The sequence below is a fragment of the Erinaceus europaeus genome, chromosome 4, assembly GCF_950295315.1.
Source record: "Erinaceus europaeus chromosome 4, mEriEur2.1, whole genome shotgun sequence".
Taxonomy (NCBI): Eukaryota; Metazoa; Chordata; class Mammalia; order Eulipotyphla; family Erinaceidae; genus Erinaceus; species Erinaceus europaeus.
In genome coordinates, this window is record NC_080165.1 from 67,881,134 (window position 1) to 67,907,526 (window position 26,393).

The 26,393-nt window shown below is 41.4% G+C and overlaps 1 protein-coding gene across 1 annotated transcript in view; it reads right to left on the bottom strand.

Moving 5' to 3' along the window:
* Positions 1 to 8,024: 8,024 nt before the first annotated feature.
* LOC103120080 (zinc finger protein 318) overlaps positions 8,025 to 26,393 on the bottom strand; it is a 55,572-nt gene continuing 37,203 nt past the window's right edge. The window contains exons 5-10 of the mRNA XM_007530450.3: positions 23,634 to 23,733; positions 21,680 to 21,966; positions 14,352 to 14,540; positions 13,849 to 13,948; positions 12,596 to 12,714; positions 8,025 to 12,298 (exon numbers count right to left, since the gene is read on the bottom strand). Of these exons, the coding sequence (XP_007530512.1) occupies positions 8,984 to 12,298; positions 12,596 to 12,714; positions 13,849 to 13,948; positions 14,352 to 14,540; positions 21,680 to 21,966; positions 23,634 to 23,733 (4,110 nt within the window). The 3' untranslated portion in view covers positions 8,025 to 8,983. The remainder of the gene's footprint in view (positions 12,299 to 12,595; positions 12,715 to 13,848; positions 13,949 to 14,351; positions 14,541 to 21,679; positions 21,967 to 23,633; positions 23,734 to 26,393) is intronic.

Consider the following 26,393-nt stretch of genomic DNA (forward strand, 5'->3'; position numbering starts at 1 on the left):
TAACTATTATGCTAGTTTACACTTCTTCCGACCCTGCTTTTAAGAGCAAGAACAGTGTACTTTCTTCTTAGCCTGCTATCACAATTCCAGACTACTAAAATAAAGGGAGTACTTGCATCCTTCACATATACTTAACTGTTACACAAAGTTCTTTGGGGAAGGGGTAGATAGCATAGCATAGTGGTTGTGGCAAAGAGATTCTCATGCCTGAGGCTCCAAAGTGCCAGGTTCAATCCCCACCACCATCATAAGCCAGAGTTGGGCAGTGCTCTGGTAAAAAATAAAATAAGGAGTCAGGCAGTAGCACAGCAGGTTAAGTGCAGGTGGCACAAAGTACAAGGACCGGCTTAAGAATCCTGGTTCAAGCCCCGGCTCCCCACCTGCGGGGGAGTCACTTCACAAGCAGTGAAGCAGGTCTGCAGGTGTCTATCTCTCTCCCTGTCTTCCTCTCCTCTCTCCATTTCTCTCTGTCCTATTCAACAATAACGACATCAATAACAACAATAACTACAATAAAATAACAAGGGCAACAAAAGGGGATAAATATTTTTTAAAAAATTTTAGAACCAGCATTGTGATAGCTCTTTTTTAAATGAACTGGTTATTAATTTAATTTAGCAATTTATAGGTGGGTAAAATTTATAAATTAATTATTCTACTTTCTAAGTGCTTAGTACTCCAGAAACCAACTGTTTTCTTGGTTCCTATTTTTTTATTGAACACTCGTTATGCACTAGGCAACTGTTTACCATCAACAATGAAAAAACAGTAAGCAAAGACAGACTTCTTGAAGAGCTGTGGTGGGGAGTAAAATATATAAACCAAAGAAAATGTAAAAACTACAACCACATTTAAGTGTTAAAATGCAAACAACACATGATCCTTTGAAAGTATACAAGGAAGTAGTCAACCCAGGATGATAGTGGGGCTTTTTTTTCTTTTTTTAAACTGGGGACAAAGAAGAGAGGAGATACCACAATACCACTCCATTGCTAATGAAGCTCCCTCCCTTTGCAACTACTCCCATGTGGTGGTTGGGCTCAAATCTGGGACCTTGTGCATGGTAAAGTGTGCGCTCTGTCAGGTGAGCTTTCTCTATGGTTTGTTTATAAAAGAGAGGGTGAGGGAGTTGGGCAGTAGTGCAGCGGGTTAAGCAAACATGGCGCAAAGTGCAAGGATTGGCATAAGGATCCCGGTTTGAGCCCCCCGCTCCCCACCTGCAAGGGAGTCGCTTCACAGTGAAGCAGGTCTGCAGTTGTCTATCTTTCTCTCCATGTCTTCCTTTCCTCTCTCCATTTCTCTCTGTCCTATCCAACAACAATGACATCAATAACTACAACAAGGGCAACAAAAGGGAATAAGTAAATAAATAAAAAATATTAAAAAAAAAAAGAGGGAGAGAACCAGAGCATCACTCTAGAACATGTGACAGTGGGGATCAAACACAGAACTTCATGCTTGGAAGTCCAACACATCATTCACTGTACCATGCCTCAAACTACTTTTTTTTTTTTTTAAAGAATTTATTTATGAGAAAGAGAAGAACTAGACATCACTCTAGAACATGTGCTGGCGGGGATCAAACTCAGGACCTCATGGTTAAGAATCCAATGATTTATCCACTGTGCCACAGCCCAAACCACATACTTTCTTTTTTTAGGATAGATTTTTTTTCACTGTATGGTTGATTGCTGACGTATTAATATGCTTACAATCCCAAATCATTTTCTCCATACAAAATTGTTAATAAATGGAAGACCGTGTTTTTGTTTGTTTGTTTTGTTTTTGTTACTAGAGTTTTAACACTCCAGTCTGACTTTTTCAAATAGAAACAGAGGTAGACAGAAAAGACACCACAACACAGAAGCTTCCTTCAGTGTGGTGAGGTCTGGGCTCAAATGTAGGTAGGGCTTGTAACAAAGCAAGAGCACTATCTTGCGGGCCCCTTGTTTAAGTTCTTATCCTCAGATTAGTAGATATATTTTGTTATGTTAAGAAGAACCAAGTAATCCTCAATACTTATTATATTTAATGATAGATTTTATAATAAAAGCATGTAGTATAGCATGTATACTGTTATGTACATTAGCATTTACATATCACAATGTTTATTGTAATTATATCCATTTAAAATCTCATCTAATGGGGGCCAGGTGGTGGTGCACCTGGTTGAGTGCATGTATTACAGTGCGTAAGGACCTGGGTTCGAGCTCTTGGTCGGTCCCCACCTGCAGGGGGAGAGCTTTATGAGTGGAGAAGCAGGGCTGCAGGCGTCTGTCTCTCTTCCTATCACCCCCTCCAGCTTGATTTCTGGCTGTCTCTATCCAATAAATAAATATAATTTTAAAAATCTCATCTAACTTTAACGATTGATTTATTTTATGAAATCAATTTTAGGATTGAAGAGAATAGGAGAGAAGCCAGAATAGCACTCCAGCACATGCGGTTCCTGGGCTTGAGCTCATGTCCTTAAGCTAGCCAAGTCCAAAGCTATACTAGAATAGCTCATCTTGATTCTGCTGCTTCTTCTAAAGATTTTAATGGTAGAGGTCATAGCACTACTCACTCTGACTTATGTCAATGGTGGGGATTGATATCTGGGCACTCAGACATGCAAATTATGCACTCTAATGTGTAGAACTGTCACCCCAGCCTACCACTTATCAAAAGACATTCTTATTTATTTCATGACAGAGGGAGACTAGAGCACCATTCTATTAATAGCATTTTTTTTTTCCTCCTCCAGGGTTATTGCTGGGCTCGGTGCCTGCACCATGAATCCACCGCTCCTGGAGGCCATTTTTTCCCCCTTTTGTTGCCCTTGTTGTAGCTTCGTTGTGGTTATTATTATTGTCCTTGTTGACGCAATTCGTTGTTGGATAGGACAGAAGAGAAATGGAGAGAGGAGGGGAAGATAGAGAAGGGGAGAGAAAGACAGACACCTGCAGACCTGCTTCACCGCCTGTGAAGCGACTCCCCTGCAGGTGGGGAGCCGGGGGCTCGAACCGGGATCCTTACGCCGGTCCCTGCGCTTTGCGCCACATGCGCTTAACCCACTGCGCCACCGCCCGACCCCCTATTAATAGCATATTTAGTGTTTGCAATCAAGTCTTGGACCCTATGCATGCAAGTCCTGTACTAAAACATAGCTTTTTTTTCTTCATGCTTATTTTTTTTTATTATTTATTTTCCCTTTTATTGCCCTTGTTGTTTTATTATTGTTGTAACTATTGTTGTCATCGTTGTTGGATAGGACAGAGAAATGAAGAGAGGAGGGGAAGACAGAGAGGGGGAGAGAAAGACACCTGCAGACCTGCTTCACCACTTGTGAAGCGACCCCCCACCCCCCGCAGGTGGGGAGCCAGGGGCTCGAACCAGGATCCTTCTGCAGGTCCTTGCACTTTGCGCCATGTGCGCTTAACCTGTTGTGCTACCGCCTGACTCCCCTGCTTATTTTTTATATGACAGAGAAACTGGAGGCAGGAGAGGGAGGAATAGTAGAGATATTTGAAGCACTGCTTCACTGCTTGTGAAGCATCCCCCTGCAGATGCAGACCAGGGGCTGTTTCTTTTAAAAAAAAAAAAATGGAGTAATTTAAGAATACTTAAATACATAAGGGAGTCCAACAGTAGTGCAGTGGGTTAAGCGCACGTGGCTAAAAGCCTTAAAGCGCAAGGACCGGTTAGGATCCTGGTTCGAGCCCCTGGCTCCCCACCTGCAGGGGAGTCGCTTCACAGGCGGTGGAAGGTCTGCAGACGTCTGTCTCTCTTCCTCTCTATCTCCCCCTTATCTCTCAATTTCTCTCTGTCTCTATCCAATAACAAATAAATAATTATAAATTTTTTTTTTTTTTAAAAAAGAATACTTAAGCAGGAAGGTTAAGAGGACTATGTTCCTTGAAGTTAGCTGTGAAAAGAATATGGCTTATAAACCAACAGCCTCCTTTAACAAAGTCAAAAAGAATTTTTAGGAGGTACTTATGCAACTTGGGTAAAATTAATTTTGCCAAAATTTAAACTTAACATATCAATCATTTGTTTACAGGTAAGGTAGTGAGGCAGATCCATAAAATTTATCTTTTATGTTTGCAAAAATGTAAGCAGTTTAGATAAGCCACATAGAAAGATTAGAGTGAATTCTTAGCGCCTTCATCTCCTAATGTGAAAATCTACTCACTACTGGTGGTGCTGAGTGAAAGTAAATTGGCCCTACCTTTAGGCACAACCTTTAGGGTTTGAGTTCTGCCTTTTCTCTCACAAGACTTCTGTGGATGGGCTCCAAAGCTGTAACAGGCCTACTGATCAAAGAAGCAGTCAAGAAATACTTCCTGCCAAAACACAGACTCCTAAAAATCTCTCTCTGCTGGTTCAAGAAATATAAAGAATGCTACTGCTTCAATTCCTAAAAGTGGGCATTATTCTAATATAAAATGAAGCTGGCAGTTACCTTTGGTATAAAATCTGAAGTTATTAAGAGGTGCAAGAGGAGTTCTTTTTTTTTTTTTTAAGTTTTTTTTAAATTTATTTATTCCCTTTTGTTGCCCTTGTTGCTTTATTGTTGTAATAATTATTGTTGTCTGTCTTCATTGTTGGATAAGACAGAGAGAAATGGAGAGAGGAGGGGAAGACAGAGAAGGGGAGAGAAAGACAGACCACCTGTAGACCTGCTTCACCGCCTGGGAAGGGACTCCGCTGCAGGTGGGGAGCCAGGGGCTTGAACCAGGATCCTTACGCCGGTCCTTGCGCTTTGCACCACATGCGCTTAAGCCACTGCGCCACCGCCTGACCCCTGCAAGAGGAGTTCTTAAAGTTCTCTAATCCGTTACATAAATTAGTATTGCCCCCTACATTTAGTTTATTTTTCCTTAAAGGGGGGGGCAGTTGGGCAATAGCGCAGCAGGTTAAGCGCATATGGCACAAAGCACAAGGACTGGCGTTAAGGATCCTGGTTCGAGCCCCTGGCTTCCCACCTGTGGTGGTGGTGGGGGGGTCACTTCACAGGTGGTGAAGCAGGTCTGCAGGTGTCTTTCTCTCCCCCTGTCTTCCAATCCTCTCTCCATTTTTCTCTGTCCTATCCAACAATGACAACATCAATAACAACAATAACTACAATAAAACAACAAGGGCAACAAAAGGGAATAAATACTTTTTTATGCTTTTTAAAAATTTTTTATTTATTTATTCCCTTTTGTTGCCCTTGTTGTCTTCTTGTTGTAGTCGTCATTGTTGGATAGGACAGAGAGAAATGGAGAGAGGAGGGGAGACAGAGAGGAGGAGAGACAGACACCTGCAGACCTGCTTCACCGCCTGTGAAGCGACTCCCCTGCAGGTGGGGAGCCGGGGTTCGAACCGGGATCCTTATGCCGGTCCTTGTGCTTTGCGCCACCTGCGCTTAACCCGCTGCACTATAGCCCGACTCCCGGGAATACTTTTTAAAAAGATATATCTTTAAAAAAAACTATTATCTTTATTGGATAGTGACAGTCAGAAATTGAGTGGGAAAGAGGTGACAGGGAGAGAGACAAAGAAACAACTACAACACTACTTTATCAAAGCTTTCCCCCTGCATTGTAACATGTGCACTCAACCAGTGTGCACATGGCCCATTTATTTTTTAATATCATATAGAGACAGAAATTGAGAGGGGAGGGGGAGACAGAGACAGACACACACCTGCAGCCCTGCTTCACCACTTGCAAAGCTTTCCCCCTACAAGTATCGACCAGGGGCTTGAACCCAGCCCCTTTCACACTGTAATATGTGTTTAACCAGGTGTGCAACTGCCTGGCCCAAGATTCAGTTTTTTGTTTTTTTTTTAAAGATTTTGTTTATTTTCCCTTTTGTTACCTTTGTTGTTTTATTGTTGTAGTTATTGTTGTCATTGTTGGATAGGACAGAGAATAATTGAGATGGGAGGGGAAGACAGAGAGGGGGAGAGAAAGATACACACCTGCAGACCTGCTTCACCACCTGTGAAGTGACTTCCCCTGCAGGTGGGGAGCAGGGGGCACGAACCAGGATCCTTAAGCCAGTCCTTGCACTTTGTGCCACATGCACTTAACCCCAAGATTCAGTTTCTTAAGTGGTCAAACAGAAAGGAAGAGTTTGACTCCCTCTGAAATGGTGCGAGATTATTTGTGGGATCTACGTAAGATTAGTTTCCTCCACTTCTTTCTCTAAACTTCCTAAAGGAAGATGGAATTCACTAAGCAAACAGGGCTGAAAATAAGTTACAATTGACATTTTAACTGTTACAGTCTCTGCATTCCTATAGACTCCTAGAAAGTAGTTAATGGGAGAATTTTTAATAAGTAGTAATAATAATAATAATAAACCCAATTATGAAGCCCACCTAGGTTTATGTCTTTCTAAAGGGTCAGAATGAACTTCTGAGTCAGTCTATGGTTTCTAGGTCAGAGAAGTGTATTAAACTCAAGCTTAGGCTTTAAAAGGCAGGTCTAGGATGGCTTGACCTGTAAACATTTGGTACTAGTAAAGAAAGAAACTGACATCCTAAAAAAAAGGATAAAAATCTTTGTTGCACAGTGAGGTGGAATAACTTGTCCAAAATCACAGGAGAATGATTAAGGAACATTCAGAATCTAATTCTCTTTCCACAACACGATGAAGAGTTGAGGACCACTTCTAAATAGACATTAAGACTCTAGGGAGGGAGTCAGGCTGTAGTGCAGCGGGTTAAGCGCAGGTGGCACAAAGCACAAGGACCGCCATAAGGATCCCGGTTTAAGGCCCCAGCTCCCCACCTGCAGGGGAGTTGCTTCACAGGCGGTGAAACAGGTCTGCAGGTGTCTATCCCCCGCCCCCTCCCCGTCTCCCCTCCTTTCTCCATTTCTCTCTGTCCTATCCAACAACTACTACAACAAGGGAAACAAAAGGGAATAAATAAATTTTTTTAAAAAAGACTCTAGGGAAAAAAGTTTCCAAAACTCAGCACAAAGATGCTATAATTTTGCACACAAGAAAACATGGAAAAAGAATTCAGGGGTGGGGGGGATAAGCAACTTTTCATGATTTTTGAAGAGTGGATAGAACAAACTCTGAAGCCTCTGTTAAATCAGGTCATAGATGACTGACAATAGGGATGTCAAGAAGAAACCAGGACAGAGATGAAAAAAATCCAGGAACTGAACTCTCAAGCATGGTCTTGAGTTTGATTCCCAGCATCACAAGTAGAGTAATATTTCAGTTCTCTAACCCCCCATAAATAAATAAATATTAAAAAGGAAAAGGAAGATGAAGAAGGGTGGAGGGGAAAGGAGGAAAGAAGGAAGGATGAATGGAGAAGGGAGGGAGGGAGGGAGAAAGGGAGGGTGGATGGATAGATGGATGAACAGACCGACCTGGGGACCAAGCTCTGTTCCCAAAGATCCCTTAGCAAGATCCTGAGTGTCCTTTTATTATTACTATTATTATTATTATTATTATTAGTAGTAGTATCTTAATTAGATAAAGAAAGCCAGAAATTGAGAGGGGAGGGGGAGATAGAGAGAGGGAAAGACAGAGAGACACTTCCAATGATGCTTCACCACTTGGAAAGCTTTCCCCCACAGGTGGGGAATGGAGGCTCGAGCCTGGGTCCTTGTGCATTGTAGCCTGTGCACTCAACCAGGTGCACCACCAGGTGTACCACCACCATGTGTCCCTGATCTTAGTGTTCTTGAGGGAACTTAGTTCTCAGAGGAGAGTTAACATAATTATATGAAATGCTTTACAACGGGAAGATACCAATACCAGACTATTATCACATATTCATTACCCATCAAGGTAGTACCCTACTGCTGTTTTAGACCTAAAAGGCTTTATAATTTACAATTTGTATGAAAGAAATAACCTTATTGTTAAGTTGCGAGATAATAATTGGGAAGGGGCAATAGTTATTCATTGCTCTAGTTTTCCTTTGGAGTTCAAAAGTGTGTAGTTTCAAAACAGAAATCAGAAAGAAACATGAGACTGATGCATTTATTCCAAGTAATTAACACATTAAAAAACTGTTAAACTCCAAGTCAACTTATAAATTCTTTAATCTTTTAAACAAAATATACAGCCAAAAACATCACACTTATGGTAGAAATAACTTGAGAAAAGGGAGAGGTAGGAGTACATATGGACTGTGAAACAGAGAATGAGTCCAATCTCAAGACAAATTTCAAATCTTCCACCTCTTCAGAAGAGAAATATCTGTTAAACAATTTAACACAAAGTGTTACTGGATCATAATACAATGAAAAAAGGCCATTTCAAAAATAAAAGTGACCCCAAAAACTTCTGTTCCTAGCACTGAACCATGAACAAGTCTTACCGATCTGCTGTCTTCCAAAAGTGAGCCTGTTAGATTTCCTTCCATGCTTACAAGATCATTTCCAAACAGCTTTGTGAGTTCACATGACCATAGTGTTGTAAAGGGTATGGGAGTGAGGCTGACATACCACAAAGAAGTAAAGACAGTAAACAAAAGAGCTACTCACACTGCATTTCAAATAATGTTAAGGCAGGTCCATCCAAATGGAAGCTTGGGAGATGAACAACTTTTCCTTCATTAACAATTTTCCATTTTAGTAGGCTTTCTGGTGTTTCTCTTAGAGATCCATCAGTGCCCATGAAATTGGGTGGGGATACAATACAGCAACTGGAGAAGTCAATTGTTTCCCTCCTCCCCCACATTCCAGAGTGACAGAGCCAAAGCCAAAATACAATCACACTACATGGTGAGCCAGATAGACATCTGTTTTTAATGACAAAGTAGGTAAAATAAGTTGACCAAAATTATTAACAGAAAATACAATTTACAAATAGGTATAGTAGTTATGATAGGTTTGTCTTTTAAGGAGAAAGGAGGTAACTTTTTTTAAACTCCCACATTTACTGTAAGATACTGACTGCATCTTTTGATGTAGATTCCAGATGAAAGAAGCCAACTTGTCCTGCATAATCTGGGCACCTTATTTCTAGAAGTCAATTTGATTCATCCACAAGTAGCTCCAGATGTATATTCTTGGTCATGAACAGTACATTCTGTGGGGTCCTGAATGGCATCAACTGTGGCTTCTTGTGTGGTTATTTCCTGAGGGATAACATTGCCTCTAACTACATGTTCCCTTGAAGGGGACTGTGGAGCCAGAGATTTCACTAAATTCAAAGTATTGTTATCGTCCTCATCCACTTGAGGATGAGGATCTGTGAAGGATGCATTTACTTTTTCTAGTTGTACTGGTTCCACATCTGGGGAACATTCAGGAGTGTCACCTGGTTCAGAGGAGGGAGAACACATCTCTTTTTGAACTCCAGATGTTCTTGTGACAAAGTCAACAAGGTCTGGAAGGCAAGGAGATGGCCCAGCCCCTGTAGAGTTCATTGTTTCTGATTCCAACCTGAGTGAATCTTGTTTCTCTAACTGAGTTTCTTCTATTTCTTCAGGCATCATTCCTCCTGATAATAGGTCAAGGGCCTGGTGTGTTCCCTCTAGGGTTCCCAAGCTAAGCTCATCAGCATTTTCTACAGAAAGTGCAGGTTTCAAAATGTTATGAGTGATCCTCCTACTTCTGGGATTAGATGAGTTTTGTCCACCCTTTGTGGCAAAATTAAGCACCAGGGTTTTGGGAGAATCTGATGGAAACTCAGAAAAGGATGGGGTTGGTTCCAAGTCAGTAGCAGTAGTAGTGCAACTACATCCTATAGGTAACAAAGAATTTTCTTCACACACATTCTGAACCAGGGCAACTGGGAATCTATGTGCTGTGTCTGCCAGGTTCCCAAGAGGAGTTATCTCTTCGACTTTTAAGTTTGTAATTTTAAAATCTTCTAAGGCCTTTTTTTCTACTGTAACTTTTAATTCTGGATGTACATCTTGTATCTCCAGGACTTCTGCTTCTGATTTCTTTGGACTCTCCCAAACCTCTGGCTTCTTATTTTCATCCCAAGCAGCCTGCTTATAGGTCACTTTTTCCTGAAAGTCTTCTGGTCTTTCTCTCTTGAGTTTGAGGCTTCTGTATGTAGAGGCTTTGGAAGCTGATTCTGGAGCTGAATTTTCTGTTCTTTCTTCACTATCAGCTAAAACTCCTTGTTGTTGTGTGCTATTTGTTAAATACATATCTGACCTGGCTGAAGACTGAAGAAACAATTCTGGGGCTGAAATTTTCAGAGGCTTACTTGGTGGGTTTTGCAATAAAGACTTAATGTCTGACTGATATGAATCTATTTTTTCCTCTGTGGAAAAGTGAGTCTGTGTACTCAATTCAGTAACTACTCTATTTTGAATTTCAACTCTTGTCATCATTTTCTTGGACTGTTCAGCCTCAGCCTTCTTATCAGTCATTTGCAATTTAGGCTGTTCTGCTTCTCTCTCCCTTATGTATTTATCCCCACGCTTCATATTAATATTCTCTGTGCTGCTGGGTCCAATACTGACCCCTATTCCCTCTCCTACCATCCTTTCAGAATGTCTTGCTCCTCTTTCCTTTAGCTCAGTGTTTGTATCTGCCACACATTCTCCATACTCCTTAGAATGGTGGAACTCTTGGTTTTCCCCATCCTGGCTACCAGATTCCATAAGATGGGCTTCTACCAACTTCTGAGAGTCCATAGCATGACAGTGTATTTCTGAGAGTTCAGCTGGTTCTATGTCTGGTTGTTCTGGATCTCCTAGGTCAAGCTCATTTCTTCCCTCTAAAGACCTAGTCCTACTAGCATCACTCTGGGAAGTGCTAGAAGTCCATCTAGTGAAAGAATCTGTCTGTGAGGTAAAAGTTTCATAAGGCTTGCTTTGACATAACCTTGTCAGAGGCTGAAGGAAGCCATAGCTATTGTCTTTGCATTTTGAATCTGTTTGTTCTACAACTGACCATTTTCCTAATGACATCAAAGTTTTTGCATCAGATTTTTCAGAACTGTTGGCTGGAGCAGAAACCAAACAGCTACCTGGAGACAACTTCTCTTGCGATGCACTGCTGTTCAAAGTAGAAGAGATGTTTGAACTTTCAGTTTTAGAAAGGTTGCTATTTTCCCCATTGGCCAGTAATACATCATTTAGCTTGGTCTCAGAAGCCCCCTTTCCACCACCACCACTACTGTAGAATATATCATACAGATCCTTAGCATTGGCTGTGGCTAAACATAAATTTCTCTTTTCTAACTTTCTGGCTTGTTCACTAAACACACTTGAGAGGGGAGGTGGAGGACGCACTAATACAGAGAATAGGGTCTGGTCATGGTCATTCTCACTCACTCCAGGAGCTGTCTCATCAGAAGGAATAGCAACTGGCTGTTCCGAGGCCAGGATGGCTACTGGCAACACTGGGTTCAAAACGTTAAGACCCAGGAAGCTAGGGCTGGCAGTATGAGATACAGCTGCATTTGATTTTATTGGAGCAAAGACAGCATTTACTTGAGTGGGAGATGGGGCAGCTGAATGAGGTACAGCTGGGGGCGGTAGAGGTGGTGGTGGAGGTGGTGGTGGGAGAGGTGTTATAATTTCTTCAGGCATATGAGATGGTTCTTTCTTTTCAGTTAGTGCCATTTTTTCCTCCAGAGATCCTTTTAGAATCACCTCTTCCCCTCCAAATGCTTTGGAGATGATGTCAGGAGGTAAAAGGAGGTTAGCTGAAGATTCTTTAACCACTGGCAAAGGTTTGGCAGTGGTTCCAATAGACTTAATGGACAGAAAGGTATTAAGAGGAGCTGGTTTGCTCACTACAGATGAACCTGATTTTCGGAGTACTGTAGATGGGATAGGAAGGTTGGGTCGGATTTTAGTCTGTGTGGAAGTTGTCACTATAGGAGTCCAAGAACTAGTATGTGCAACAACAGTTTTCCCAGACAACTTGATTTTAATGGGCTTTGCCTTCCCAATTTCAACTTTGCTATCCTCCTTATCCTTACTACTTTCCACGGTCTCTTCCTTGGGCACACCTGGGGCTACCACTGAATTTTTTTCCTCCTCTTTTTCTGGCTTCTTCCAGCTGAATTTCCCAAATGAGGAAGAGAGTAGTGATTCTTTCTTTACCTTCTCTTTTAGTTGGAGTTTGGTGGCACTTGTCTCTTTATTTTCAGGGGAGTTCAAACTCTCAGAGAACTCTTCTGGTTCTTCAATGGTCTTGATATCCTCCTTTGTTTCTCTCACAATTTTTGCCTTTTTTTCTTTTTTGTCTTCATTTGGCTTCTCACTAAGTTTACGCTTCAACTCAATCTGTCGTCGCCGTTCTGTCTCTAGGACCACAGCCAAGCCTGCTTGACGATCCAGATTCCGCCGTTCTTCATATAATGGGTTTTCATCCACATAATTCTGGGAAGAGAAAAGATAAAAGCTCAACAACTTCTCAAAATACTGTAATAGAGAAAATCTTGATCCCACCATTGTTAGAATTCACATAGTAGAAATTCCTAGTGTCATCTTCCACGAGAATATAGGTGATGCTTATCAGGTAAGCTTCTCTCACTAGGACTGTAAGCTTCCTGGTGCTTATATGGATTTGAAGTATTAATGATTTTTTTCCTGGTTAACTTTTTTTTTCTGTCTTAACTAAGTCAGAAAGATTATTGCAGAAAGTGGGAAACTCCACAAGCTACAATAAAGGCCAACCTTATATTTCTCATTATGTTGGTGACCCTTCACATGTTGTTCTCCAGAAATCGAATCCCCAAAAAATTCTTCACAGAGCTGACAGTAATATCCAGTGATGGGAATCAGAAACTCAGAGCCTGAAAAAAGTAGAATAAAGTCAAGAAAATAAACTCATTTCCACCCAGTATTACAGTAACCAAAAGAAATCCTACTTCCCGGGAGTTGGGCAGTAGCACAGTAGGCTAAGTGCACATGGCGCAAAGCACAAGGACCGGCATAAGGATCCCAGTTTGAGCCCCTGGCTCCCCACCTGCAGAGGAGTCACTCCACAGGCGGTGAAGCAGGTCTGCAGGTGTCTATCTTTCTCTCCCCTTTTCTCTCCATTTCTCTCTTTCCTATCTAACAACAACATCAATAACAACAACAATAAAAAGGGGGGGTCAAGAAAAGGAAAAATAAAAAAAAAATTTTTAAATCCTATTTCCCTTTCTCCACATAATGGTTAATGGTATTAAGGGTACTACCTACTTTTAAGTAAAAAGTAGCATTTAGATTAACCCCAATGGCATATTCTTCCCAACTTAAATTTGAACTCAGAACCTCTATCCCATCTACCTTTTGGGAACACTAACTGGCTAATTCAGTAGTTTCGTGAGTGAGACTTCCGTTGCCGTTCTCTTCAGACCCCTAACATTAAGCAACTTAGAAGATTCTTAAAAGAGTATAGATCCTAGAAAGGGATGACAGAGGACCTAGTGGGGGTTGTATTGTTATGTGGAAAACTGAGAAATGTTATGCACGTACAAACTATTGTATTTACTGTTCACTATAAAACATTAATCCCCAATAAAGAAATTAAAAAAAAAAAAGTTACGCAAAAGACTTTCATACCTGAGGCTCTATGGTCCCGGGTTCATTCCCCAGTTCCACCATAAGCCAGAGCTGAGCAGTGCTCTGGTTGTTCTGTGTCTTTTTCTCTCTCTCATTAAAATAAAAATAAATTAACTTTTAAAAGTTCAGTCAATTATATTTTAGCAGCATGTGTATGCTTAGTGTGTTAGATTTCTGGCCATATGTAAAGAGAACATTCTTATAAATCTGTTTCTTCAGAACCTCATACTGTTTTACATATAAAAGAATTCTTACAGTTTTATTAAAAGGAATGGTTATTGGTATGTCTCATTCTATGTTTCCTATCCCCCTAGAGTTCAGGGACACTTCTCCTTGGATGACTGTAAGGAAATCACAAAGGAGGCAAAGAGGAAACATACCTTTTGCAGGAACAGTAATCTTGTCAGTGCGCTTTATAATATCTTGCTTGGCCTTTGTGGGTGTCTTTGAAGCCCAAGGTCTGTAGTAGGGATCCAGTGTCTATTTGCAAGAGGCAGAGGCGCTCACACAATAGCATTACCAACTCAATAACCTACTTCTATCCCTTTTTGCCCCCAACTAGCCAACCCCACCCAATCTACCAATGGAAATCACCTGTGGGAAAAGCAAACACATTAGAGCAAATACTGGCAATGAATAAAAAGAAACAAAAAATGAGATACTCAAGGAATTGAAAGAGAAAAAAGCCTCACTTACAACTGTCATGGTGTTTAGTTAGAGGACATTCCCCTAGGCTGAGCCTGGGGATGGTGTCTCCTTTGTTGGTATCTCTTGGCTCTTCATATTGGGGCTCCTGCCCATAGGAGAGTATTTCATTTTCTTTTCACCTTTGTTATGCAGGTTTAAGGGGAAGAAGGAAAAGAAAAGAGGGCAGGAAACCTACCTTTGTGTGCTTTGTATTGTGCATATGGGTGAAGAAGTCAAACATGGTTCCACAGATGGTATTGCAGTCTTTGCACCAGTGACTGCCAGCATCATAATACTCATAGACAGCAGTAGGCTGATCAGCCTGCTTAGCAGCTGACTGGGGGTTCTCAGGAGGCTTAGAATAGTTCTCATTTACGTTTGACTTCTAGAGGGGGAAAAATACCACATACAAAGAATTCAGGGTGGGGGTAAGGGTAGATAGTACAATGTTTATGCAAAGACACTCATACCTGAGGTTCCAAAGTCCTAGGTTCAGCCCTTGCTATACCATAAGCCGGAGCTAAACAGTGCTCTGCTTAAAAAAAAAAAAAAAAAAAAATTCAAGGGTGGTCTGGGAGGTGGCACAGTGGATAAAGCACTGGACTCTCTAATGAGATTCCCTGGCAGCACATGTACCAGAGTGGTGTCTGGTTCTTTCTATCTCATTAGTAAATAACTAAAATCTTAAAAAAGAAAGAGAACTCAAGGTTGTTAAAATCTGTCTTTTTTCAATATAAGTAAGCAGTCTCCTTTGATAATAAAAATAAGGCCACAGGACATTTTTATTGTTTAAAGTTGCATAAGCTGGGGAAAATCCCTAAGGAAGTCTGCCTGCAAAGTTCAAACAAGAATGTTTAGTTCCATTGCCTAGTGTAGAGTGAATAATGGCTAAAATGTCCTTAGAATACACAAGATTATGCTGACTCATCTATGGAAAAGCAAAATAAATCTGTCATTACCCCCAAAAAATAAAAAAGAAAAAAGAATACACAAGAGTATGGAAACACTGGCTGTCTTTGGGAAAGGAAAATGAAGGACAAGGTTGGATTGTAATCTCCTACATACCCTTCGGTATTTACTTAATGTGTTGCCCATGAAAGTAAATACATTAAATTTAAAAATAATGACAACTAGGGAAGGAAGAAAAGGTAGTGACTTAAGCAAATGTAGAAAATCTGACTAAATGATGATAGTGAACTCCAATCCTGGTATAAAAAACTGGAAAACATGACTGGTGTTGTGTATAGAAAAAGCAAACCTTTCCTTTCATAGTATACTCTAATTCCATCCCAGGTGGTTCACTTTCTAACAAAGTCCCAAAACCTAGATACAGACCAGGTTCTGTGAGAGAGAGCATACGTTCACACGTATCCATAAACTACTGCAAAATATATACCTGAAAGCAGAAGTACACTAGAGTATGCAGTGAGTATCCCCCTAACACTTCCTCTCCACTAGTCCAAGCTTTGGGTCCATGATTGCTCAACAATTTGTTTGGCTTTGTATGTTAACTCTCTTTTCAGTCACCGGGTTCCAGATGTCATCAGGATGCCGGCCAGGCTTCCCTGGACTGAAGACCCCACCAATGTGTCCTGGAGCTCCGCTTCCCCAGAGACCCATCCTACTAGGGAAAGAGAGAGGCAGACTGGGAGTATGGACCGACCAGTCAACGCCCATGTTCAGCGGGGAAGCAATTACAGAAGCCAGACCTTCCACCTTCTACAACCCACAATGACCCTGGGTCCATGCTCCCTGAGGGATAGAGAGTGGGAAAGCTATCAGGGGAGGGGATGGGATATGGAGATTGGGTGGTGGGAATTGTGTGGAGTTGTACCCCTCCTACCTTATGGTTTTGTTAATTTATCCTTTCTTAAATAAAGGAAAGAAAAAGAAAAAGCAAACAACGATGTAGGATGTTGTACAGGAGAAAGGGCAAAATATTTCTTTTTTAAATATTTATTTACTTATTTCCTTTTTGTTGCCCTCATTTTTATTGTTGTAGTTATTATTGTTGTTATTGTTGATGTCGTCATTGTTGGATAGGACAGAGAGAAATGGAGAGAGGAGGAAGACAGGGGGAAGAAAGATAAGACACCTGCAGATCTGCTTCACTGCTTGTGAAGCGACTCCCCTGCAGGTGGGGAGCTGGGGCCTCGAACCGGGATTCTCATGCCGGTCCTTGCACTTTGCACCATGTGTGCTTAACCCACTGTGCTACTGCCCGACTCTTGGGTAAAATATTTCTAACAAGGACCAGCAAGATAGCTCATCTGATTTCTCATGTGCATGGCCTAGGTTCTATTGTGGCTCCCACCACACTGGGGGGAACTTTGGTGCTCTATCTTCCTCTCTGTGTCTCTATCCAAAAAGCTGGCCTGGAGTAGTGGAGGCCCCGTAATGACAAAAAATATATATATATTTGCAGCCTGGGAGGTGACACAGTAGCTAGAACATTGGAGACTTGCAAGGAAATGCTGCCAGGTTTGATCCCTAGCATTGTATGTGCCAGAAATGATGCTCTAAAATACTACTAGAATTTTTTTTAAGCATTTACTACCTAAAATTACCATGAAATCACTTTCAAAATAATCAACTTCTCAATAATACATTAACAATAATATAAGGTTGGGCAGTGGTGCATCTAGTAGGGCAGCACACATATTGCAATGCTTAAGGAGGCTGGTTTAAGTCCACATACCCCACCTGCAGGGAGGAAGCTTCATGAGTGATGAAACAGTGCTGCAGGTGTCTCTTCCCCTCTCGACCTCCCTCTTCCCTCTTAATGTCTCTTTGTCTCTATTCTAAGTAAAATAAAAACAAAATAATTTTAAAAATAATTTAAGATGAATTCAGTAATTTGGATATAGGCACTTAGTAAAGAAAAAAATTTTTTCTCTTGATGTCAGAGAGTGAAATACCAGGGGGGAAAAAAGACAATTGGAGTTGGAGAGAGAGTGTAATTATGCAAAAAATTCTCATGCCTGAGGATCCAAAGTCTCGAGTTCAATACCCAGCACCACAATAAACCAGACCTGAGCAGTGATAGGTGAGTAGGTGGGTGTGGGAGTGGGTGGGTGTGTGTCCATATCTCTTATGAAAGAAAAAAAAAAGACAATTGTGGAACACAAAGTGATAAAATATAAATGGGATTCTGTAATAGACAAGACTGAGGAACTAGGCACCTGGAATAATACTTGTAGGAAAAAGACAGGCTACAGAAAGGAAAACAATTAGAAAACTTTGAATAGTGATGGGGGACATAACACAGATGAAGCACTGGACTCTCAAGCATGAGGTCCTGAGTTCAATCCCTGGCAACACATACACCACAATAATGTCTGGTTCTTTCTCTCCTCCTATCTTTCTCATTAACAAAACTTTGTATAATCTGTCCCAAGGGCTGGGAGATAGCTCATCTGGCATACTGCACACTACTGTGCATGCACTCCTGGATTTAAATGCTGACATCACCTGGGAGCTCCATGATAGCACCAGAGGAACTCCATAAATGATGGACTGATGTTATGGTGTCTCTTCTCACTCTTTGGGAAGAAAGAGAGAGAGAGAAAGATAAGAGACAGAGAGGAAGATAAAAAGACAAAATTCAGCTAAGGGAGGTTGCTTACTTAGTATCACACATGTGTAATGCCCCTAGTTCATTGACAAATAGCACATTAAAATAATAAGGATATTTGGTGTATTGTACTAAAGTAAAAGACTCCTGTGGGGGATCCTGGAACATGGTGGAGGAGGATCTAAGTGGGGGGTTAGAGTGTTGTGCAGAAAACTGAGAAGTGTTACATATATACTACTGTATTTACTGTTCACTATAAACCATTAATCCCCCCAAAAAAAATAATAATAAACACAAAGAGAAGTCTGTGCAGTGGTGCTATAGATAAAGCACTGGACTCTCAAGTAAGAGGTCCTGAGTGCAATCCCCAGCACTTCATGTGCCAGTCATACTCTGGACTCAACTCTCTCTTGCAAATAAATTTCTTTCTTTAAAACAAACAGGGCTGGAGAGACAGTATATGGTTATGCAAGACTTTTATGTCGGGGATGGGCAGCAGGTTAAGAGCACATGGCGCCAAGCCAAGGACCAGCATAAGGGTCCCGGTTCGAGACCCTGGCTCTCCACCTGCAGGGAAGGGTCCCTTCACAGGTGAAGCAGGTCTGTAGGTGTCTATCTTTCTCTCCCCCTCCTCTCTCAATTTCTGTCCCGTCCAACAACAACAGCAATGGTAACAACAAGAGCAACAACAACAACAACAATAACAACAACAACAACGGCAACAAAATGGGAAAAGTGGCCTCCAGGAGCAGTGGATTCATAGTGCAGGTACCAAGCTCCAGAGATAACACTGGGGGGGGGGGGGGGAAGACTTTCACACCTGAGGTTCTGAAGTCCCAGGTTTAATCCCCAGCACCACCATGAGCTAGAGCTGAGCAGTACTCTGGTCTTTCAGCATCTCTATCATTAAAATAATAAAAAGGGGATGGGTGGTGGTGCGCCTGGTTGAGTGCACATGTTACAATTCAAAAGACCCAGGTTAGAACACCCATTCCCCACCTGCAGGGGGAAGCTTTGTGGGTGGTGAAGCAGGGCTGCAGGTGTCTCTCTATCTCTTTGCCACTCCCTTCCCTCTCGATTTCTGGCTGTCTCTAATAAATAAAGATAATAAAAAATTTAAATAAAATACTAAAAAGTAACAATAATAAAAACAAATAAGCAAACAGGGCAAGCAATGACACGTGGTTAAGCGCACACATTATAATGTTCAAGGTTCAAGACAGGGCCCCACAAGCCAGGGAAAGCTTCACGAGTGGTGAAGAAGTGCTATAGGTGTCTCTTTCTCCCTATCTCCCCTTTCCCTCCTGATTTCAGGTTTTTAAATAAAAACAAACAAACCTATGCAGCAGGTGCTTGAGTAGCATGAAGATCATGCCAGACTCTCAAATATGAGGTCCCAAATTCAATATCCAGCATCAACTACATCAGAATAATGCTCTGGTTCTCTCTCTTATATCAATAATTTTTTTTCTCTCTAAAGGCAACTCGGTATGTATTTCAGTGGCAGAGCATATGCTTTAATGTATGATGCCCAAGGCTTGATCTCAGGCAATAAAATGAAATAAAATTAAAAATAAATTTAAAAAGATGGACCAGGGAGATATCACAGTGGTTATGCAAGATTTTCAAGTCTGAATTTTTGATGTCCCATCTATGTCTCTATCTATTCTTTTTTTTTTTTTTTAGATTTTCTTATCTTTTTTTATATTTATTTTATTTATTTATTCCCTTTTGTTGCCCTTGTTGTTTTATTGTTGTAGTTATTATTATTGTTGTTGTTGTTGTTGGATAGGACAGAGAGAAATGGAGAGAGGGAGGGGAAAACAGAGAGGAGGAGAGAAAGATAGACACCTGCAGACCTGCTTCACCGCCTGTGAAGTGACTCCCCTGCAGGTGGGGAGCTGGGGTTCGAACCGGGATCCTTATGCCGGTCCTTGTGCTTTGCGCCACCTGCACTTAGCCCGCTGTACTACAGCCTGACTCCCAGATGTCCCATTTTCAATCTCCAGCACCACCATAAACAAGAATTGAAGCTACAAGGAGTTGGGCAGTAACGCAGCAGGTTAAGCGCACGTGTCGCAAAGCAAAAGGACTGGAGGAAGGATCCCGATTCAAGCCCCCGGCTCCCCACCTGCAGGGGAGACACTTCACAGGCAGTGAAGCAGGTCTGCAGGTGTCTATCTTTCTCTCTCCCTCTCTCCATTTCTCTCTGTCCTAACGACGACATCAATAACAACAATAACTACAACAATGAAAAACAACAAGGGCAACAAAAGGGAAAATAAATATATGCAATCCCAGGGATGTTTTATCCACTGCACCACTTCCTTAGCCACTTTCTATTTTTAATTATTAATCCCAATTCCAGCATTGCTTTAGTAGGAAATGATGATTTGTAGTATTGCTGTTGTCACAACATACCATATCATATTTTGAGTATTACTACGTGCCAGGCACTAAGTTATATATTGAGGAATATATTGAAAAATGAGAGGGCTGAGGCACACTGGGTAGAGTATACATGTTACAATGTTTAAGGACCCAGGTTCAAGCCCCTGTCCCCATCTGTAGGAGGAAAGCTTCACAAGTGGTAAAGCAGCACTGCAGCTCCCTCCCTCTCTCTCTCTATCTTTATCAAATTATATAATTAAATGTTTTAAAAAATGGTGTTAAAAATAAAAGACATGGTGGTCGGGCTGTAGTGCAGCAGGTTAAGCGCACATGGCGCAAAACTCGAGGACCAGTGTAAGGATCCCGGTTCGCCCTGGCTCCCCGCCTGCAGGGGGGTAGTTTCACAAGCGGTGAAGCAGGTCTGCAGGTGTCTATCTTTCTCTCCCTCTCTCTGCCTTCCCCTCTTTTCTCCATTTCTCTCTGTCCTATGCGGCAACATCATTAATAACAACAATAATAATAACCACAACAATGATAAAAACAACAAGGGCAACAAAAAAAGAGAAAAAAATTTAATAAGACATATACAGACTCTAATCCTTTGAATCTTAAAATCAAATTTGGTGGTCTGGGAGTTGGTGCAGTGGATAAAGCATTGGACTCTCAAGCATGAGACCCTGAGTTCAATCCCTGGCAGCAAATGTACCAGAGTGATGTCTGGTTCATTCTCTCTCTCCTCCTATCTTTCTCATTAATAAATAAAATCTTTTTTAAAAAAAATCAAATTTGGGGAGTCAGGTGGTAGCTCAGTGAGTTAAGGGCAGGTGGTACAAAGTGCAAGGACGGGCATAAAGATCCCAGTTTGAGCCCCCAGCTCCCCACCTGCAGAGGAGTCACTTTACAAACGGTGAAGCAGGCTGCAGGTGTCTTTCTCTCCCTCTCTCTGTCTTCCCCTCCTCTATTTCTCTCTATTTCTCTCCTATCCAACAATGACGACAACAATAACAACAACAATAAAACAACAAGGGCAACAAAAGGGAATAAATAAATAAATATTAAAAAATCAAATTTGGAGAACACATGTAATTATCTAAATACAATAATAAATGCTCAGAAGAAAAGTTAGGTTTTATTAGTGCATATAGGCAATTTTTTTTTAATAGACACAGAAAAAATAGAGAGGCAGAGAGTGAAAGAAACTATTGCACATGAAGCTTTCTGCAATGTAGCAGACGCTAGGTTCAAACATGGATTTTGCACATGGCAAGGCAAATTTAATAGTTTGGGAAAACAAGGAAGCATTTAAGTTGATGTGAAGGGTGAATGAGTTTGTTAGGATAAGGAAGTTATAGTTAGAAGACTTCTGTAGGAGTTAATCGAATTAAAAGGTGAAATAACAGAAATAGAAAAGTTGAGGTGTGGGCGGGGCTAGATAGCATAATGGTTATGCAAAGAGACTCTCATGCCTGAGGCTCTGAAGTCCAGGTTCAATCCCCTACACCACCATTAGCTAGAGCTGAGCAGTGCTCTGATTAAGAAAAGAAAAGTTAAGTTGTTACCTTACTGTTGAAAGAGTTTGAGGAAGATGCTTTTTCTGGGCTCTTTGATTTTTCTCTTTTTCCTGTAGACTCTTTACTATCTTTAGACTTCTCTGATTTATCGAAAATATTGATTCCCAAGATCTGAGCAACTTTGTCCAGTTCAGATTGCTTCTTTTCGGCCTTTTCTGCCTCTTGTCGAAGTTCTGCAATGTCCTTCATAATGTTATCCTGAAGCCGACTCACCTCCATCAGAAGTGGGTCTTTGTGACCATCCTTTTCCCTACGTTTCTTGCGCATCATTTCTCCTGAGGAGTCAAAAGACAACAGGAAGAAATTAAGTTAAGAGGAGTTGTTTTGGGAGTCAGGTGGTAGCGCAGCGGGTTGCGCAAAGCGAAAGGACCGGCATAAGGATCCTGGTTTGAGCCCCCGGCTCCCCGCCTGCAGGAGAGTTCCTTCACAGGCAGTGAAGCAGGTCTGCAGGTGTCTTTCTCTCCCTCTCTGTCTTCCCCTCCCCTCTCCATTTCTCTCTGTCCTATCCAACAACAATGACATTAATCATAACTACAACAATAAAACAATAAGGGCAACAAAAGGGAATAAATAATAAATATTTTTAAAAAGGAGTTGTTTTTCAGTAAAAAGAAATACTCTCAGTGGGGGTAGATACATAATGGTTATGTGAAGAGACTCATGCTGGAGGCACTAAAGTCCCAGGTTCAATCCCCACCACCACCATAAACCAGAACTGAGCAGTGCTCTGGTAAAATAAAAATTAAAAAGAAAATAAATACTCTCTTAAGACTTTATGGTCATAAACTCTATTCCCAAAAAGTTCTTGGACTAGCAAAATAGTGGATAGCATGCTGTTTTGCCAGTAACATTTTGGGAAAAGAATTCATGACCATAGAGTACATAAAAAACAATGGGAGGGGGGACCAGGCAGTGGCTCACCTGATTAAGCACACATACTACAGTGTGCAAGGACCCTGGTTGAAGGCCCTGGTCCCCACCTGCAGGGGAGAAGCTTCACCAGCAGGACTGCAGGTGTCTCTCTGTCTTTCTCCCTTCTCTCAATTTCTCTCTGTGTCTATCCAATAAGAAATAAAAATTAAGGAAAAAAAAATGGAGGCTGGCAAAATAGCTCACTTATATACTGTGCTGCTTTGCCATATATGCACAACCCAGGTACAAGCCTGGCCCCCAATAAACTGAAGGAAGCTTGGGTGCTAGAGAGAGAGAAAGAGAGAGTGAGAGGAAGAAAAAGAAACAGGATTGCAGAGGACCTAGTGGGGGTTGTAGTATGTGGAAAACTGAGAAATGTTATGCATGTACAAACTATTATTAATTCCCCAATAAAGAAATAAATAACAACAACAATAATAATAAAGGTACATTATCATACCAAAATAACACAGTCAATTTTTGAGCAGTTTTTCAGCTCTGGGGTGTGGTGGTACCAGGGATTAAACCTTGGACTTCTGTTGCCTCAGGCTCTGATGCTCTCTCAGTAGCCTAAATAACTTTTTTTTTTGCCTCCAGGGTTATCTCTGGGGCTCAGTGCCTGCACTTCGAATCCACTGCTCCTGAATGCTATTTTTTCCCTTTTGTTGTCCTTGTTTATCATTGTTGTCGTTGTTGTTGTTGTTGTTGTTGGATAGGAAAGACAGAAATCAAGAGAGATGGGGAAGACAGAGAAGGGAAGAGAAAGCCAAGACACTTGCAGACCTGCTTCACCGCCCAAGAAGCAACCCACTGCAGGTGGGGAGCTGGGGGCTTGAACTGCGATCCTTACACTGGTCCTTGTGCTTTGCATCATATGCACTTAACCCACTGCACTACCACCCAGCCCCCCAAACAACTTTTTCTTAAGTGAGACTTCAAGATATCAAACCTGAAAATCCCCAAATCTCTCTATTGGTCTATTATATAAGTAACTACAAAAAAGGCAGCCACACAAAAAAATGTCTGGTACCTTGCTGTTTATGAAGCCGCTCCAACTCATTTCTGAGATAGTACATCTTTTTCTGGCGAGCTTCCCGATCACTCTTCAGTTTTTCCCTCTCTTCAATAACCTGCAAGGTACAAAACAGTAAAAGTCCTTCCACTTCCAACATTCTCCTTTTTCTCTTGCTATTTTCCACCAGTCCTCTATGATACATACATTTGAATACCAGGATCCAAATGCCTGAACATAGAGTCTGATGTGACTACAGTCAAGGCAATATTTTGTTTTAATCTAAATTCTAGAACAAAATTATCCTTTTCAGAGCTCTCTTTCCCTGAACTTATTATTTTGGTGCAGAAAACATCACCCCGTTAATATTAAAGCTAATGACAGCAACTTTTTTTCTCTTAAATATTCATTTCTCATTTAAAAATATTTTAGATATGTGGTCCAGGAGGTAGCACAGTGCCTAAGGCACTAGACTCTCAAGCATGAGGTCCTGAGTTCAATCCCTGGCAGCACATGTACCAGAGAGATGTCTGGTTCTTTCTCTCTTATCTTTCTCATTAATAAATGAATAAAATCTTTAAAAAATATTTTAGTTATTTATTGGATAGAGACAGAAATCAAGAGGGAGGGGGGCAATAGGGAGAAACCCACAACACTGCTTCACAAAGCTTTTCCCCTGCAGGTGGGGACCAGGGATTTGAACCTGAGTCCTTCCACAGTGTAACACGTGTACTCTGCCAGGTACGTACATCATCACTGGCCCTTAACGAAAACACTTAAGAGGGGAGCCGGGCGGTAGCGCAGAGGGTTAAGCACAGGTGGTGCAAAGCGCAAGGGCCAGCTTAAGGATCCCAGTTCAAGCGCCTGGCTCCCCACCTGCAGGGGAGTTGCTTCACAAGCTCACAGGCGGTAAAACAGGTCTGCAGGTGTCTATCTTTTTCTCCCCTGCTCTGTCTTCCCTTCCTCTCTTCATTTCTCTCTGTCCTATCCAACAACAACATCAATAATAACTACAACAATAAAACAAGGGCAACAAAAGGGAATAAATACATATTTTTTAAAAAACACAAGAGAGATTCTAAGCCCTCAGAGAACCACTGAGAAGGAATTAATATATGCTACGGATGTGGCAATTAATGTCTTAAGTTACTTTACATATGTCATCTTCAATTCTAGTGATATTTTCTCTTACAATAAGAAAACTAAGGTCACGGAGCCAGGTGTAGCAAACCTAGTAGAACAGGAACTTTTTTAAAAATATTTTATTTTTCTTTTTTAATCTTTATTTATTAGAGACAGCCAGCAATGGAGAGAGGTGGGGGTTACAGAGAGGGAAAGAGATAGAAGCTCCACACCTGAAGCTTTACCCCTGCAGGTGGCTTGAACCTGGGGACTTGAACCTGGGTCCTTGCACATTTTAACATGTGTGCTCAACCAGATATGCCACCACCACCTGGTGCCGAACATGAACTTAATAAGCACAATGACCTAGGTTCAAAACCCCAGTCCCTACCTACAGGGAAGAGGAAGTTTGTAAGTTTGATGAGCAGTGAAGCAGTACTGCGTATGTCTCTCCTCTCTGTCTCTTTCTCATTCCTTCTACCTCTCATGTTCTATCAAAATAATAATAATGAAACAAAAAAAAGAAAGAAAGGAAAAAGGAAGAAAGAAAGATGGAGTAGGGCACCAAAGTAAAAACCCTGGAGTGAGGGTGAGGGTAGATATTCAGCTTCCCGGGGTGGCTGGGAGGTGGGGGTGGGATGGCACACAGTCTTTTGGTGGTGGGAATGGTCTTTATGTAAACTATTAATTTGTAGTCATATAAATCACCATTTAATTAATATGAGAGGGGAAAAATTGATTGTATGTCTCAAACTTTTTAAAGCACAGACTGAGTCTTCTCAATACATAGGCTGAGTCTTTGATATGATGACTCTCTCAAAAGCCTAGACCAGGGAGTCGGGCGGCACAGCGGGTTAAGCGCACATAGTGCGAAGTGCAAGGACCGGCATAATGATCCCGGTTGGAACCCCTGGCTCCCCACCTGCAAGGGAGTCGCTTCACAGGCGGTGAAGCAGGTCTGCAGGTGTCTTTCTCTGTCTTCACCTCCTCTCTCCATTTCACTCTCTCCTATCTAACAACAATGACATCAATAACAACAACGATAATTACAGCAACAATAAAATACAACAAGGGCAACAAAAGGGAAAATATAAAAATTTTTTTTTTTAAAGTCTAGACCAGGGAGAACAGAAGCAACCAGTGGCACAGCTATATACAAGATGTTGGGTATTATACAGCAAATCCTAACAAAGGGATTTTTCAAAATTAACCCAATTACCAAATGATGTGATTATAATAATAATTATTTATTGTTTTCGTGAACCCTAAGACAGCAGGAACCTCACATTTCCACTAGAGCCTGTATTTCCCCCAGTCCTGGAACCTTAGGGTGGGGTATACTTTCCTATATGCTTCTCTCAATTCATATGAAATAATATTGCATCCACTGATCACAACCTAATCAATGCAACAAGTGCCACCTCAGCATGCTTCACTTCAGACTGTGTCCAGAGACTTCAGGTGTGGAATGACAACCCTTCAGCTTCATTACTCAGGTGAGATCTTCCCTTTCATAGTATTCTCTAGTTCCATTCCAGGTAGTTCACTTCCTAACAAAGTCCCAAAACCTAGAGATAGACCAGGTCCCCTGAGATAGAGCCTATGTTCACACATATCCATAAACTAGGGCAAAATATATACCTGAAAGCAAAAGTA